The 15,811-nt window shown below is 35.1% G+C and overlaps 1 protein-coding gene across 3 annotated transcripts in view; it reads right to left on the reverse strand.

The window, feature by feature from the left end:
- The window catches only part of LOC129001882 (regulatory-associated protein of mTOR-like), a 62,748-nt gene that overhangs the window by 6,758 nt on the left and 40,179 nt on the right, over positions 1 to 15,811 (reverse strand). For all 3 annotated transcript variants that reach the window (XM_054429340.1, XM_054429341.1, XM_054429338.1), the window contains 5 exons: positions 14,760 to 14,926; positions 13,878 to 13,964; positions 13,100 to 13,267; positions 10,805 to 10,967; positions 799 to 915 (listed from right to left, as the gene is read on the reverse strand). In XM_054429340.1, the coding sequence (XP_054285315.1) occupies positions 799 to 915; positions 10,805 to 10,967; positions 13,100 to 13,267; positions 13,878 to 13,964; positions 14,760 to 14,926 (702 nt within the window). The remainder of the gene's footprint in view (positions 1 to 798; positions 916 to 10,804; positions 10,968 to 13,099; positions 13,268 to 13,877; positions 13,965 to 14,759; positions 14,927 to 15,811) is intronic.

Consider the following 15,811-nt stretch of genomic DNA (forward strand, 5'->3'; position numbering starts at 1 on the left):
TCTTAAACCTCCCAAAGAGCAACATACAACCAAACGTATACTGTGTTAGAGACAGGAAATACTATTACTTTGCAATTATAAATTGTAGAGTAGGGAGGATAGCAGCTAGCTTACCAATAAAATGGTAAAAATGTAAGCTAGCTGCTATCCTCCTTATTCTGCAATTCAAAATCCTGACCTAGAGCCTTTCCTTGCAATTATAATCAGGAAAGATCCTTAGTTTATTTGTAATAGGTGAAATAATACCAATATTTTTTCACCTGTTACTTTTGGATCACCTCTAATAGGAAATCAAGATCAGCAATATTTCACTTGCTCGTTCTTACAGGAATATATAATTTCATGACGCTTTCTGTTTCTAGGTAGACGATCATTGTTATTTTTCTTGTTTGTTCTAACAGCTCAGACGACATGACAAAAATAATCTTATCAACAAGGTACTGTTAGGGAGACGCGATCAGCGAGATAGTTATTTCATTTGTTTGTTTAAACAGTTCAGACAACGTTACTAAAAAATAGGGTATTTTCAGTAATCTATCACCAGGGTAATAGGTGATACATTAGTAATAGTATTATTTATATAGCGTCAAATAACGCCCATCTTTAGCTTAAACTTACAACTATCGATGGGAACATACATTTTTTTTATTGGCTGAAGACTTTACTTTATTCAACTAGATCATATTATTGTAGATGTTCATCATCCAACCAGGAAAAGGAGGCAAGCTACTTTCTGAGTTGCCTATCTACTATTTAGGTAAATGACCTTCACCAAGCAAAGCTGGGTCCACCTCTCACCATGCGAATATGTCCGCCATCCTGTGTGGTGCCATAGCGGTCATCCCCTGGACCAGCTGGTTGGTGACCACTGTTGAATGCTTCCGAGTGTCTATCACTCTGAAGTCTCCCCCACCACTGAAAAAATAATTTGTTATTTCTAGTTATAAATACAACAAAAATAATAACGTACATATTTAGTGATTACTGATCTTTTCAGTCACAGACTCGCTTTAGTCACAAAACATGAGTAACTAGTAACTTCCCTTATTTAGCTTTTTATCGGATAAAGTTGGCGTTTTGAGTCAATGGGCGTATGGATAAAGTTTTATGTTATCATTTCAAAGAAACAAATTAGCAAGTAACTAGTAAGGATTTTTTACAGGAGAATAGAGTTTCACCAAGCTTATCTGAGAAAATTAAGAGTCCAGAGGCTAAAAGATATTCAATAAAATAACACAAAAGACTGATATTGATTTGACTATTTTAGTTGTCAGCAATAGCAATAGACTCAGTGCATTAAATTCAATCTTTTTCATTAATGAGTAATTTTTTAATTTTAAAAGTGTTACATACCTGAAGTTAAACCGTATAAGGACGTGTGTAAGTAGTAAACTCTACAAGAAAATCCCAGGAAATACTAAAATACTTAAAACTATTTTTCCGAACTCACTTGCTAGGCCTATAACCCCAGTTCACAGTGACAATATCAAACAGATAAAACTTGTAAATTGGTACCTATATTTATTCACTTATTAGCCAAAGCACTTTTTTCATAACACTAATTTCAGTGTAAAATTATTTTCTTCAAGAACAGTGAGCTTAATTTATGAACTATTATTTTGTTACAGAAGAAATAACTACTACGAAACTCAAAGCACTCAGTGAAACCTGTTGAACTAAGAAAACCTGCTTGGGTTGGTTTCATGTCTCAGCAGAATCGGCAAGGCTGAAGGCTCTTATCAGCTGCATTGTTTATTCTCAGGAAACTACCTTTAATCTTAGCTCATTGAGTGAATAATATTTTCCTAATCTGCTGAACAATTTTAACAATTTCATTCATTTACTTTATTATCTGCTGTTTTAGTGAATTTCCCATATAGGAAATTTAAGCTATTACCGTATTGTTATAAATTTTAATAATTATAGCAATACAAATTAATAAAATAAATGTTAAAATTTTTTTTTTTAATAGTCTAGACAATATAAAAATAATAGCTTAACAAAGACTATAGACAATATTTTTGTTAAAGCTCCATTGAAATTATATAGTAAGCTGTTTTGTATTTGTGGGAAAACAATTTTTTGCCAATGATTATTTATTATTTAATTTCATCACTTATGCATAGAAACTGATAATTTATGCCAGCATAAATAAAAATGGTTTTGGAGGATGACCATAGTAAAATGCCAAAAGGGTGGCAGCGAGAAGAAGTGATGAGGAAAAAGGGTTTAAGTAAAGGCAAAATAGATGTATATATTCGATCGCCAAGAGGAAAACTTTTTAGGTCAAAGAAGGAATTAACAAAATATATTTTGGATAGTGATGTAAAATACCCGGGTATTTAAAACTCGGGGTAAATACCCTGGGTATTTACCCGGGTAAATACCCAAAATCCATAAATACCCGGGTATTTTGGGTATTTATGAAATCGATTGAAATTCATTTATATTTACCCCTAAATATGTTATTGTTATTATTACATGATAAATTAGGATTGTCTATAACACCTTTTACAGTAACTTTAAGCTTTGCTAGTACCTTTTATTTAATGATTCATCACTTTTTTTAAAATATTACATTTAAAGTTTCTAAATAAGCATTTAGTTTTGTGTCTTAAATCGAGTAACATTTTTTTAACTTGCTAAAAGATAGTATATTAAAAAAGGCTGTGACTATTTCAATTGTTATCATTTTATAAATTTATAACCAATTAAATAACATTTAAACAAAATTATTTTAATTTATACATATCCAGGAATTGTTGGGTACCTATTTATGATGCAATAAAAACAGTTGAACTTGCCATGAATAGTTTTATTAACAATACATTATTGCGTAGGCCTATAACATTTTAGAATACTCCAAATTCCTAAGGCCTGATTGACATAGGCAGAATACTAAAAGTAATTATAATTAAACTTTTCTGTGTTACCACTTGGTTGGAAACAATAATATATTTGGATAAACCTACTAAAAAAATGTATCTCCTGTTTTTTGGCCTAACTTAATATAATTCTGAAAGATTTATTGTGCTACAGATTTAAATGTTTTGTATCACAAGTTTATGAAATTAGTTTTTTTATTTTGATACCATTGATACTAACAAAAGATCTGGAACAAAAATATGATTAAATCCTGCCATACTACTGATTGATTTTTAATTATTTTCTTCTTAAAAGTTGTTAACACATAGGCCACTACTAGGTTAAATTTTCCTGTCTTTCTAAATAATAATTATTACTTTACAAATTATTTTTCTTCGCTTTCAATAAAATAAATTCATCTCTCTATCATAGAAATTAAAAAATCATAAGTAGTCAGGGCCAGTGCAACCATGCGACCAGGGTATTTATGCCGATTATGCTTTATGCTGAGACCTGGGTATTTATGGCGATAATACCCATAAGTAAAATGCTAGTAGTGTCCATATGAAATGTTGTTTAACACATTTTATTATCATTTTACTATCCTTACAGGGTAATAATTGCAAAAAAACATCTCAATCTTTTCTAACTTTAATACAAATTATAAGTACCCAGTTTTTGGGTATTTACCCGGGCCTGGGGTAAATACCCGGGTAAATACCCAATTTATATTTACCTACCCACTGGGTATTTACCCGGCCCACATCACTAATTTTGGATAATAAATTGTCTTTGAAAATTGAGGATTTCAATTTTTCTATAAAAGATTATTCATTGAATAGCATCAATGAAGAACAATTTCGAGATATTAACTCATTGGTTGTAAATGAAATTTCTAAGACAAGCCTTGATTGTAATGAAAACAACACAAGTCTTACATCTGACTCATCTGAGTCTTTGATTCATGGAGGGAGTTTAACAGATTCTACAATTACCGAGTCCATGAGTAGCAGTATAGTTAGTATCCCAGAATCAATTATTACTGATAAAAAAATAGTATGTAGTACAAATGAGAATCAACCTAACAAAAATGAATCATTGAGTCTTGATCTGATGAAAAAAGAGTGGTTAACAGATGACACTATGACTATACAAAGATATTTCGAGATCATTGGGGGTATAAGTAGCAGTGATACATATTTATTAAATCCAGTTATCAGCCAAGCTATTAAATGTCTGGATGATTTTGAACATGTTGTCCAGCCTCTAGAACTGCATAAAAAATCTTTTTTAATAATTCCAGTCAATGATGCGTTAGCAAATAACAGTAATGGATCTCATTGGAGTTTGCTATTTTTAGCGAATTTCCCATATAGGGAATAAGCTATTACCGTAGTACTCATGGTAATACCTGGACGCAGGACCGATTTTTTTTTCGTTTTGAGGTCCCTAGAGGCCAAAAACACCATCCGTTCAAATTCATATATATATATATATATATATATTTATATATTTATATATATATATATATATATATGTGTCCGTCAGCACGATAACTCGAGCAAAAATGATCCGATTTAGATGAAATTTGGTACAAACGTGTAAACCTACGTTTATTCGAACGAGTTCGCGATCCAGCATGATCGGACCATGGGAACGGGGGTTTACGGGGGGTTTTATGGGGTAAAAATAGGTTTTTCCCATTTTTGACCCAAAAAACATAAAATTTAGCAATTTCTTTCCAAACCATTTTGTAGAGCTTAAAAAAACAAATAATTTAGTATATTGAAGCGTTATTATGCGCCTAATGGTTACGGAGAAAATTCAAAAAAATTGTAAATTTAAAATTCCCATGTTATTCTTATGGAGAATAAGTAAACTGTTGTATTTTGCTTGTTTGTGAACATATTTTGATCAAATTTGGAAAATGTTTTTATTTCTTACTAACTATTCACATTTTACAAAAAAAAAAAACAGTTTTACCCTCCCTGATGCAGCAAACCTAAGTACTTGTTAAACTAATTCTATTTAAATCAAGAATAAATGTTATATTTTTTAGACATTTCAGTGTAAATACAATCAGTCAAATGGAAATTCGCTTAGTCTGCAGGTTTGCTGCGGCGGGGGTATTTTCAAAACCTAAGAACTCGTGGTACTATTTTGACTCTATCAGTGATTACAATCTGAATTCGGCCAGGCCAATTGTATCAAGAATTTCTAAATACATCCAGTCCCAAGAAGGTGTCACATGTAATGAACCTGCATTAAACATTGTAAAATGCCCTCAGCAAGGAAATAACTCGGTTGACTGTGGGATATTTATGTTGTTTTTTGTTGATTGGATCATAAAATCAATACTTACGCAACAGATCCATAGTATAGAAATTAATTTCCAGCAGTACACAATTGATGATCATGATATTATTTGTAAACGTGCAACTATAGCCTACCTAATCTACAACAGTAACTATATTTACTTGAGCACAAACCTTTTGAAGCAATTGCTTTTACAGAAACACAACTCTACCCTTAAATCAGCTGCTGTTCAAGTCTCAGATAATAACAGTCAACGAGATGTACATTGTTCTATGGACACTAATTCAGTTAAGAAGAATAGAACACCAGAGAATGCAGAAACATGCAAAAATGACAACTCCTCTGTACTTGACTCTCACTTTAAGGAAAATGGATGGCAAATTGTTTCTCACAAACAGAACAATGAAAGCTTGAAGACTACTGCATCTCAGCTAAAAACTAGGAAACGAGTAGATATTTCAACAGCAAACAAGTTTTTGCCATTAGAAGCCATTCAGGAAAGTCAAAAAGAGAGCATCTCGGAAGCCTCGGGAGCATCGGAGCATAACAGCAAACAATCTAACATACACGAGAAAAGTAATAGGACAAGGAAAATGAAGAGTTTTTACAGTACAAAGAAAAGTAGTTGGGTTTCGGAGATGGAGGTTTTATTCTGTTCTGATAGCCAAGGAAAAACCGTATCAACCAAGCTGGCTGAGCTCAGTAGAAATAAGTTGAAGGTCTTTGGATATGTGAGAGCAAATACGACACTCACACAGGTTGTGGACTCAACTGAAATAATTGATGACTCTAGCCCAGTAGTTATATTAGGTGGAACTAATGACTGTCTGAGAAATAATTTTAGAGATATTTATCTGAACTTGGAGAGAAAAATTGCTTTACTCAGTAAAAAAAGGCCTGTTTTTCTTTGCACCATACCACAAAGACATGATGAATTATTGTATAAGGTTGTCAAAGAAGAGCTGCAAGTGGTTAATAATTACATAACTGAATTAAGTCGCAGAATAAGCAATGTACATCTGATTAATTTAAATAGTTTAAGAAGAAGTCATTACACACAGCATGGTCTCCATTTAAACGACCTGGGTAAAAGCAAACTAGCCAGTCTCATCTTTAATGCTTTGTCTCGATGGTCAAAACATAAGAATTCGACCTGTGACTTTGTTGAGGATACAACTGAAATGGAAGTGGCGGATAGTTGTGTGGAAGAAGAGACAATTAAGGTAGTGGACATGAATATGAAGGACGCATTTCAAAAGTATCAAGGCAGGGAAGATGTTGCGTTTGCACACTCAATATCAGCGGATCTTGAAAGCCCACGAAACATGACAGCTGGGGTGGCGGTGGTTTTTCGAGAACAGTTTGGGAGACCAAACCGCAAAAACTGCATAAACAGCCATCTAGCCTACCAAAAGAGTACTAGGGGTGCAAGTATTTATAGCCTCATAACAAAACCAGAATATTATACAAAGCCTACAACACTGGACTATGACATAGCCTTTACCGAGTTATCCCAGGATTTTAAGCTGAAAGGTTTTAAAAGACTTGTGTGTTCAGCTATGGGCTGTGTACGAGACTATATTGCTCCCAGCCACTTTATAAATAACCCAATCAAATTCCAGGAAAAAACAGGAGCAATAATTGAAATAATAAGCTACAAGCAGAAGGCGAAAAGATTACTTTGGAACGGTATACCACATCATCATTTTAATAAATGTCTGCGCCATCTGATTGCCCACCAACACTTGCAAACCACATCGCAGATCCTGCCTGCCAGTCAAACAAGTTCAGTGAATGCGGTGACTCCTATGTCTCGGCCTCTACTTCTGCCTGACAACACAGAGCTCCTTAGCATTGGTGTTCATGGAAGTGGAAAAGAAATCGGTGTGAGTGAGGGGGGTGAAAAGCAGAGTAACGGGGTTGTGAGTGAGGGGGGTGAAAATCAGAGTAACGGGGTTGTGAGTGAGGGGGGTGAAAAGCAGAGTAACGGGGTTGTGAGTGAGGGGGGGGGATAAGCAAAATAATCAAATTGTAAATTTTATAGAAAGCCAGTGTACAAGTAGTCTTAAGGAGCAGAGAACACCTGCTTTGGCTTTAAACTTAGGTTTGGGGGGGGCTTCTCGGGGAACTTAAGGCGTAGAGATGTTCTTTTAGGTGGGAACAATAAGCATAATTCGGTCATGGTAAAAAATAAAAAAATTACAATTTTTCACCAAAACATTCAGAATTTGGTATCAAGAGTAGAGGGGTTAGAGATAGTTCTAGATGAGATTAAACCTGACATTTTAGTCTTATCAGAGCATAACATGAAATCTGATGAGCTGAGCAGATTTAATTTAAACGGTTTTATGATAAATTCAGATTACACTCGGGAAAAATTTAAAAGTGGAGGTGTTTTGATATTATCTAAGCTTGGTTTAAAGTGGAAGCAGGTGAACTATGCTAATATTGAAGTGTTAAGGGAAGAAAAAGTGTTTGAGTTCTGTTGTTCAAAATATTTTTTTGTAGGGGATGAAATTCTTTTGGTTGGTATATATAGATCACCTGCAAGTAGTGTTAATGAATTTTTAAGTCGATTAGGTATTCTATGTGACTATGTGTTATCAAAAAACAAAAAGGTGGTAATAGTAGGAGATTTTAATATAAATGTTTTAGTAAACAGCAAACAAAGCAAGGATTTTGATAATTTGTTAAAATCTCACGGTTTGAAATTTTTAGTAAATTTTCCAACAAGGGTCACAGCTAACTCAGTAACGGCTATTGATAACATTCTAACAAACATTCCAACCCATGAATTAAAGACCACAGGAGTCATAACTGAGCTTTCAGATCACGATGGACAAATCTTAGAAATAAATATTTTAGATAAATGTATAAAAAACAATTACATTTTTTAAAAATCCCGACAATTCTCAGAAGAAAATAAGCTCCAATTTTATCAAATGCTGGAAAAGGAAAACTGGAATGATGTTTATTTAGCACCGGTAACAGAAAAGTACAATATTTTTCACAAAACGTTAATTTACTATTTCAATTTATGTTTTGAAAATAAACTTGTCAAAATTTACAACACAAAGAAATCCTGGATAAATCCAGAAATTAAACAAGAAAAACAGGAAATTATAAAAATGAGTAGAATAGCTAGAAAAGTACAAAATAAATGTACTTTCTCTAAACTAAATAAAAGAAAAAAAAATTAAATAAAAAAATTACTGGGAGTAAAAAGAAGTTTTTTGATTTCCAAATTCATAATTCAAGTAACATTAACAAAACCACATGGAGAATAATTAATAATGAAGTTTCAAACAAAAAAAACACTTACTCAGAGAATATTAGTCTTCGACTGAATGATGAACTAATTGAAAATCCTACTTATGTTGCAAACATGTTTAATAATTACTTTATAGATGTTGTAGATAGCTTTAGTGTTAGGCAACCTTTAGATAAAAATTGAGGAACAACTAATCAAGTTAGCGATGTAAATAAAACAAAAGGGCTTTTTGAAAGTAGGATATTTAAGTGCACTCCTGTAGATGATAAGGAAATGGAAAGAATTGTTGGTTCACTTAAGAATAAAATGTCTAGTGGTTATGATGATATACCAACTAAATTATTAAAATATGTAGGGAACCTTTTAGTAAAGCCACTTGTACATTTGGTGAATTCCTCTTTTGTGTCTGGCTTATTTCCGCATCAACTAAAAATTGCAAAGGTAATTCCTTTACATAAAAAAAACGAAGTTACTGAAATATCTAACTATAGACCTGTTTCATTGCTCCCTGCTGTATCAAAGGTATACGAGAAAGCAATGTACATTAGATTGGTAGATTACCTTGAATCAAATAAGTTATTTGATAATTCTCAACATGGTTTCAGAAATGGAAGATCAGTAATAACAGCAGCTACTGACTTCATTGAGTCCATCGTAGAATCAATTGAAAACGGTGAAAATGTTCTAGGGATATACATGGATCTCTCTAAAGCATTTGATAGTGTTTGTCATTCAATTTTGCTAGAGAAACTGGAAAGTCTTGGAATAATGGGAGTCCCCTTAAAATGGTTTCAATCTTATTTGGATGGTCGGATGCAATTTGTTGAAATAAAATCAAACAAAAACAATTATTAAACTACATTTAACTCTCATAAACGTAGAATTAAGTGGGGGGTGCCACAGGGTTCAATTTTGGGACCAATTTTGTTTTTATGTTATATAAAAGAATTGCCTAAAAGTATTGTTAATCCTCAAAAGAGTAAGATTTGTTTATATGCAGATGATTCAAATTTAACAGTGGCGGGGAAAAGTAAAGAGGAGTTGGAAATTTCGGCCTTTGTAGAATTGTATAATATACAACAATTTCTAAAAAATAATAATTTGAATCTTAATACAACAAAAACAAACTTTATGTCCTTTTCAACTAAACAAAGTAAACAGAAACTTGAACCCAATTTGATCATTGATTCAGAATCAATAGAACAACTTTCTGAAGCCAAACTTTTAGGTCTCTATGTAGATGAACATCTAAGTTGGAATAAACACGTTGAAAAATTATTAAAAAAGCTTAATTCTGGAGTGTACGCATTGAAAAGAATGTCTTATTTGTGCAATTTAGATGCACTTAAAAAAATATATTTTGCCCATATTCATTCTCACATAAACTATGGCATTGGACTATATGGGGCAACTACGATTAAAAATTTAAATAAAATTCTAATCATGCAAGAAAAAGCCATTAGAACTATGTTACACCTTAAAAAAGATGAATCAGTTAAATCTCACTTTAAAAATCTAAATATTTTAACAGTTTTTGCAGCGTATACTTTTGAAATAGCATGTATAGCTAAAAGAGACGGCCTAAAATATGAGCCAGTTGTGCCACATAGTTACAATACAAGACATAAAAAGGATATTGTAACTTCAACCTATAAGCTGGAATTCTCAAAAAAAAACCAACTTTTGCTGGATCACTAATTCTAAGGAAATTGCCTGCCTCTATAAAGGAGGAATCAAATTATAAATTATTTAAATCTAAATTAAAAAAACATTTAATAGAAAAGGCGCCTTATACAATGGAGGAACTCATTGAATAAATACCTATTCATACTTAAAATGTATTTATATCTTTAAGCTAGTTTAGTACTTTATACTTGACATTATTTTTGTACCCATGTACATGTAAGGAAAATAAAGATGTTTTGATTTGATTTGATTTGATATTTTCTCTTGATGTAGGACTTCTTTAGAGATTAGGTTGAAGAGGAAAACAAATTGCTCTTTAACCCTCTCTGAAATCCTAAGTCAGGACAAAATATCAATGTTTCGTTTGTGTTCTTTTATTGAGTATCTTTTAACCCGTGGAATCTTATTTTCTAAGGTAAGCTAGCTGAACTCTTGTCCTTTTTCAAAAAAATCCTTATTATGTCGTCTATATACTCCCCCTGAAGAGTGCTTCACATCGAAAAAAAATTTAGTGTTAAGTTTTTTGTATATATCTTACCCCCTGGACAAGCTAGTTTTAAACATTCGTCAATCAGCAACTTAGCTCTCCTTTAAATTATGAATAGACGTGAGTGAGCAGATTGAAACGCCTAAACATGGAGCCGAACATATTAGTTTTTGCTTTACCTTCCAGTGAGCAAAGTACAGCCGCCATCTCCGCGCAGGTTAACACAGGTGATATTCTGCGTGTGTTCTCTGTAAGTCATCACTTTGGCCTCATTCGCAGACAGACGTCTGTCAAACAGACGCACAGCTCCGTCAGAGTATCCTGCAGCCAACAGTGAACCACCTGCAAACACCAATAGTTTAAAACATTGGTGGTCCTTGGAAGGTGCTAACAAACCTGTGACCAAGGTTTCAAAACAAAATGTACTTTTTCAAACAGAATATCAGATTTATAAGATCACTTCATCCCTGGGTTGTGAGAAGATGGTCCACAAACACTTATACAAAGACACACAAACAAAACATTTTTAAAAGTTGGCCAGATTATATTACTTATAGTTATAATGGGCGCAAGCTGGCAGATGGTGAGTCAAACGCAAATAGACTGTAAGAAATCAAGTTTGATGGTAGTACGAAGATCATAAGGATCGCCAATGACTTAAGCCTGTGTCTATATGTATGGATAAAATCTTACTACGTAAACTGTAAATTTTGCAGCCCCCTACAGACTAATGGATTTTGTGTACAGCTTTTTTGTTTGTTTTCTTTAAACACTTTTCTTTTAGCTGGAACTCATTTACAACCAATTATTAGGGATGGACGAGTCCCGAAATTTCCGGAATTTTTCGGGAAAAAAATATTCCCGATTATCGGGACGGGATTACATTTGATTCGGGAATTTTTCGGGACGGGATTTGGTCTGATCGTCGGCGATTTTGCCGCTTCGCGAGTCAGTGCCGATGACGGCGCTATTACGAGCGATAGGTCCGCGAACGCAGGAGACGAAGTCATTTCAACGATTGCGCCGTGACCACGGAGTCATAACGACGATCGTGCTGTGACCACGAGTCATAACAACGATCGCGCCGTGACAACGAGTCATACCGACGATCGCGCCGTGATTGCGGAGTCATACTGACGATCATGCCGTGATGGCGAGTCATACCGACGATCACAACGTGACCGTGGAGTCCTACCGACGATCGCGCCGTGACCGCGGAGTCATGCCGACGATCGCGCTGTGACCGCGGAGTCATGCTGACGATCGTGCCGTGATCGCGAGTTATCCTGACAATCATGCCGTGACCGCGAGTCATACCGACGATCACCCCGTGACCGTGGAATCCTACAGACTATCGTGCCGTGACCGCGGAGTCATGCTGACGATCGCGCTGTGACCGCGGAGTCAAGCTGACGATCGTGCCATGATCGCGAGTCATACCAACGATCATGCCGTGACCGCGAGTCATACCGACGATCACCCCGTGACCGCGGAGTCATACCAACGATCATGACGTGACCGCAGAGTACTACCGACGATCGCGCCGTGACCGTGGGGTCATGCCGACAATCGTGCCGTGACCGCGAGTCATACCGACGATCCTCCCGTGACCGCGAGTCATAACGACGATCACCCCGTGACCGCGGTCATTTTGATGGTCGTACAGTGACCGCCAGTTATTTCGACCGTGAGTCACAAGTTTCTATAGGTACCTGTAAATTGTTACCCACTTTTTGGTTTTTTTATAGATCAGTGCCACAAACGGTAAAAATTGATTTCGTATGTCTTTTTTGGTAACTGCAATACTCAAGACTTTCTTTTTATGCACAAAAAAAATCCCGTCCTGTTCTGTCCCGAAAATCGAGAAGGAAATAAAAATCCCGTCCTGTCCCGCCCCGAACTAAAAATTCAATCCCGTCCATCACTACCAATTATATTTATAAACCTCTCCTAATTGGCCATACATCATGACTCTAAATAGGGGCTGGGGGCAGACATTTCTACTTTGAGTTGGGTCAACAATTTTGGTCCTTTAGTCTCGGATCAATATGGGGTTGCTTTGGAAAGTATTGATTTTTTTAAATAATAATAACACTACAATCCTTTGTAGATAATATTGTAAACCTCTATAGCACTGTAAAATAATGAAAATGTTCTGTAACATCGTTTGCAGTCTCAGACAAATCAGAGTCACAGTAAAATCATTAACGTCTTCCGTGGTCAGAGAAAAATCAAAACATCTAATCAAAGTCTTTGGTAATCTCAGCAAAATCGTGAACCTCTTCTGTGATCAAATCATCATCAACTCCCACTATAGTAGGAAAACCTGTATCAAAACACGGGACAAGGAATAGTCAACTTTCAATCCAAATCTTTGCAAAGGTCTTTTAGCGTTCGAGAAAACAAAAGCTTGGCTAACCCTACATGAAATTTGGTCCGATAACTATTTCAGGCCTGAACCAACCCTGACTCACCAGAGTGGTCGTAGTCGAGACACGTGATGGGAGAGTCACTGCCGCTGGCCAAGTCACACACCTTGAGTTCCTTGTCAGCGTCCCACACTCTGATGACCCTCCAGTCAGCCACTATGAGTTGTTGTAACGCCTGGTCCCACGTCATCACCATCCCACTGCCTCCACTGCCTACAACAGTAACAATATAAGACACTCCGCATAAGCATGTAGGTATTCAGTTTATTGCAAAACGTCTTGTAAGTCAACAGTATAAGTGTAAATATATTATTGCAAGTGTTATTAGACGTAATATATTTCTGTATTTTTCAGGTAATTAATAACACGTACGATGCTAATCAAGAAGTTATTTATTTGCATGTAACCAACATGTATAATCAACAAGAGTAAGATATAAAAAATTTCAATGTTTGCATCTTACTTTTAATAAATGAGAAGTTTTTAAAATAAGGAATCTATGGTATTGATACCAAAGTATCGAGAAAAGTTTTTTTTGCCTAGAACCAGTATTAGTACCGACTTTGAAAGTGGTGCACATCACTTTGCTAAATTTAACTGATTGAACCTTTACCAATCACTCTGTACTCATAAAATTAATTTATTATACCTGGTGAAACTTAAAACATGATTGATAAAAAACTCCCATTAACTCAAATAGCTTGAATAGTATCTTTTAAACTATAGAATGTTTTTCAATTACAGTAGAATCCCTCATATCCGACCATGACGGAAGGGCCAAAAGTTACGGATATTCAGAAAGTTCAAGTTGAACTCTACGAACCTGAGGAATGTGTAGATCTTGAGGGGCTCTGACTCTCAGGCAGTGCTTGCCAAGCAGTAACTAACTGTGGCTCCCTGGTACCTGCTGCTAACATGACAAAATTAAATCACAATATTGAACTGTAAAAATAGTGGCCAACATTAAGGTAACCAAACAACAGTATCAGACAGAAAAAAAAATAAACACTATTCTTTACTTTGGAAGATTAGGTACCACCTACTCTTACTATTAAAATTATTAAAAATTAAGATATTTGATTGTTTAAATGGAGACTTAGCTGTTCTTGATCATCTGGCTTTAAAAGAATTAATCTTGCTAAAGAAACAGTCGGTCTGGGTCAGTAACAGCTACAATTCAATCTATGCTCCACTACGTTATTATGTTTTCTGTGACATACTAAAAAAAAAACACTATAGTTAGACGGTTGAGGTTGTTATTGACAAATGAGGTTAGGATCTCTGAAGTGTGTAATATTCTAGTAGGCTAGCCCTCAACAGAGAATATTTTCAACAGGAAATAACCTGTTTTTATGCGGTGAGACTACTCCAGTTTTAATTCACATTTCTTAGTCTCTGAAGAAGTTCTGTATAAGAACAAAATATTGGTGTTAAGTTTTTTTTCTTGTCTTTTATATCATCTATTAGCCCCTGGACTCTAATTTTCTCAGGAAAGCTAGTTGAAATCTACCCCTCTTCAAAATTTGTTTGTGAAGAGAGAAGACATAAGAGTTCAGCTAGCTTACTTGAGAAAATCAGAGTCCGGGGTTTAACAGTCAGGTACACAATAAAGAACACAAGACAAAACACTGATATTTCCTCCTAATGTAGAGCTTCTTCAGAAAGTCGATTTTAAGAGAAATGTCCACAAATGTAGACAACTCACCAGTGCCGTTGTAATTGTTCCACACCCGCACAGTGCCATCTTCAGAACCAGTGACTAGAAGGCAGCAAGTGTCGTGAGCATTCACAAAGTTAACAGAAGTGATCTTGACATTGGCAGAGCCTATCTTCCAGTAGCACAATTTGGTGTTGGCCTGGTAGTCCCACACACTGAAATAGGGTGACGTAAACATCAAGTACATCAAAAGCTGGAATGATTAATGATTTGTTATGGTCTCGAAGTTGCCAATAAATATTGGAAATGGTTATAATACCAAGACTCAAGTTCCGGTTCAAGTTTTGCCAAATCAGCTGATTTTAACAAGCCTTGCCGAGCCCATCCTACAAGCTCGAGAGATCAAAAGTTAAGTCAGAAAAAGGTGATCAAACTGAGCTTTTACTTGTCTTCAAAGATGGCACAGTTGAAAAATTCACGTTTTGACTGCAATTTTCGAGGATTGCAATAAGGTTCCTGTGATCACGGGAGGCAAAGATCATGTCTGGCATATGTTCACAATTTAGCCATGGTTGCAGGAGACGATGATAATGTTTCTGTTACTGCAGGAAATATTCAGGTTTATGCTGCGGTGGACTATGATATTTCTGCAGGGTTAAACAGAATTTTTCTGTGATTGCAGGAGACAGTGATGACATTCACAGGGGCGCGAAATTGATAAGTTTCTGCGTATTACTACGAACACATTGTCATTGTGACATTGGGATGGAGGCACATTGCACCAAATTTATGATTACAGTCTGACCTTGATATAACGAACCTCGATATAACGAATTCCTTGATATAACGATTTTTTTTTATTCCCCTAGAACCCTCCATAAGACACAATGTATATTTTACCTCTACATAACGAACAAACCATAACAACGACCTTAATTTAACAAATTTTTTGTGATTTCGGCTAAAATAAGACACCTCAATATAACGAATTTATCAGTGTCAGAACCTCTACATTGCGAATTTAACCTCTGCATAACGAATTGTCTACGTCTTTCCCTCGATATAACAAATCCCCCACCCCAGTATTGTTTTTGGAAAAT

This window comes from Macrosteles quadrilineatus, unplaced genomic scaffold, assembly GCF_028750875.1.
Source record: "Macrosteles quadrilineatus isolate MER2022 unplaced genomic scaffold, UCM_ALF_1.0 Scaffold_8__2_contigs__length_117827958, whole genome shotgun sequence".
Lineage (NCBI taxonomy): Eukaryota > Metazoa > Arthropoda > Insecta > Hemiptera > Cicadellidae > Macrosteles > Macrosteles quadrilineatus.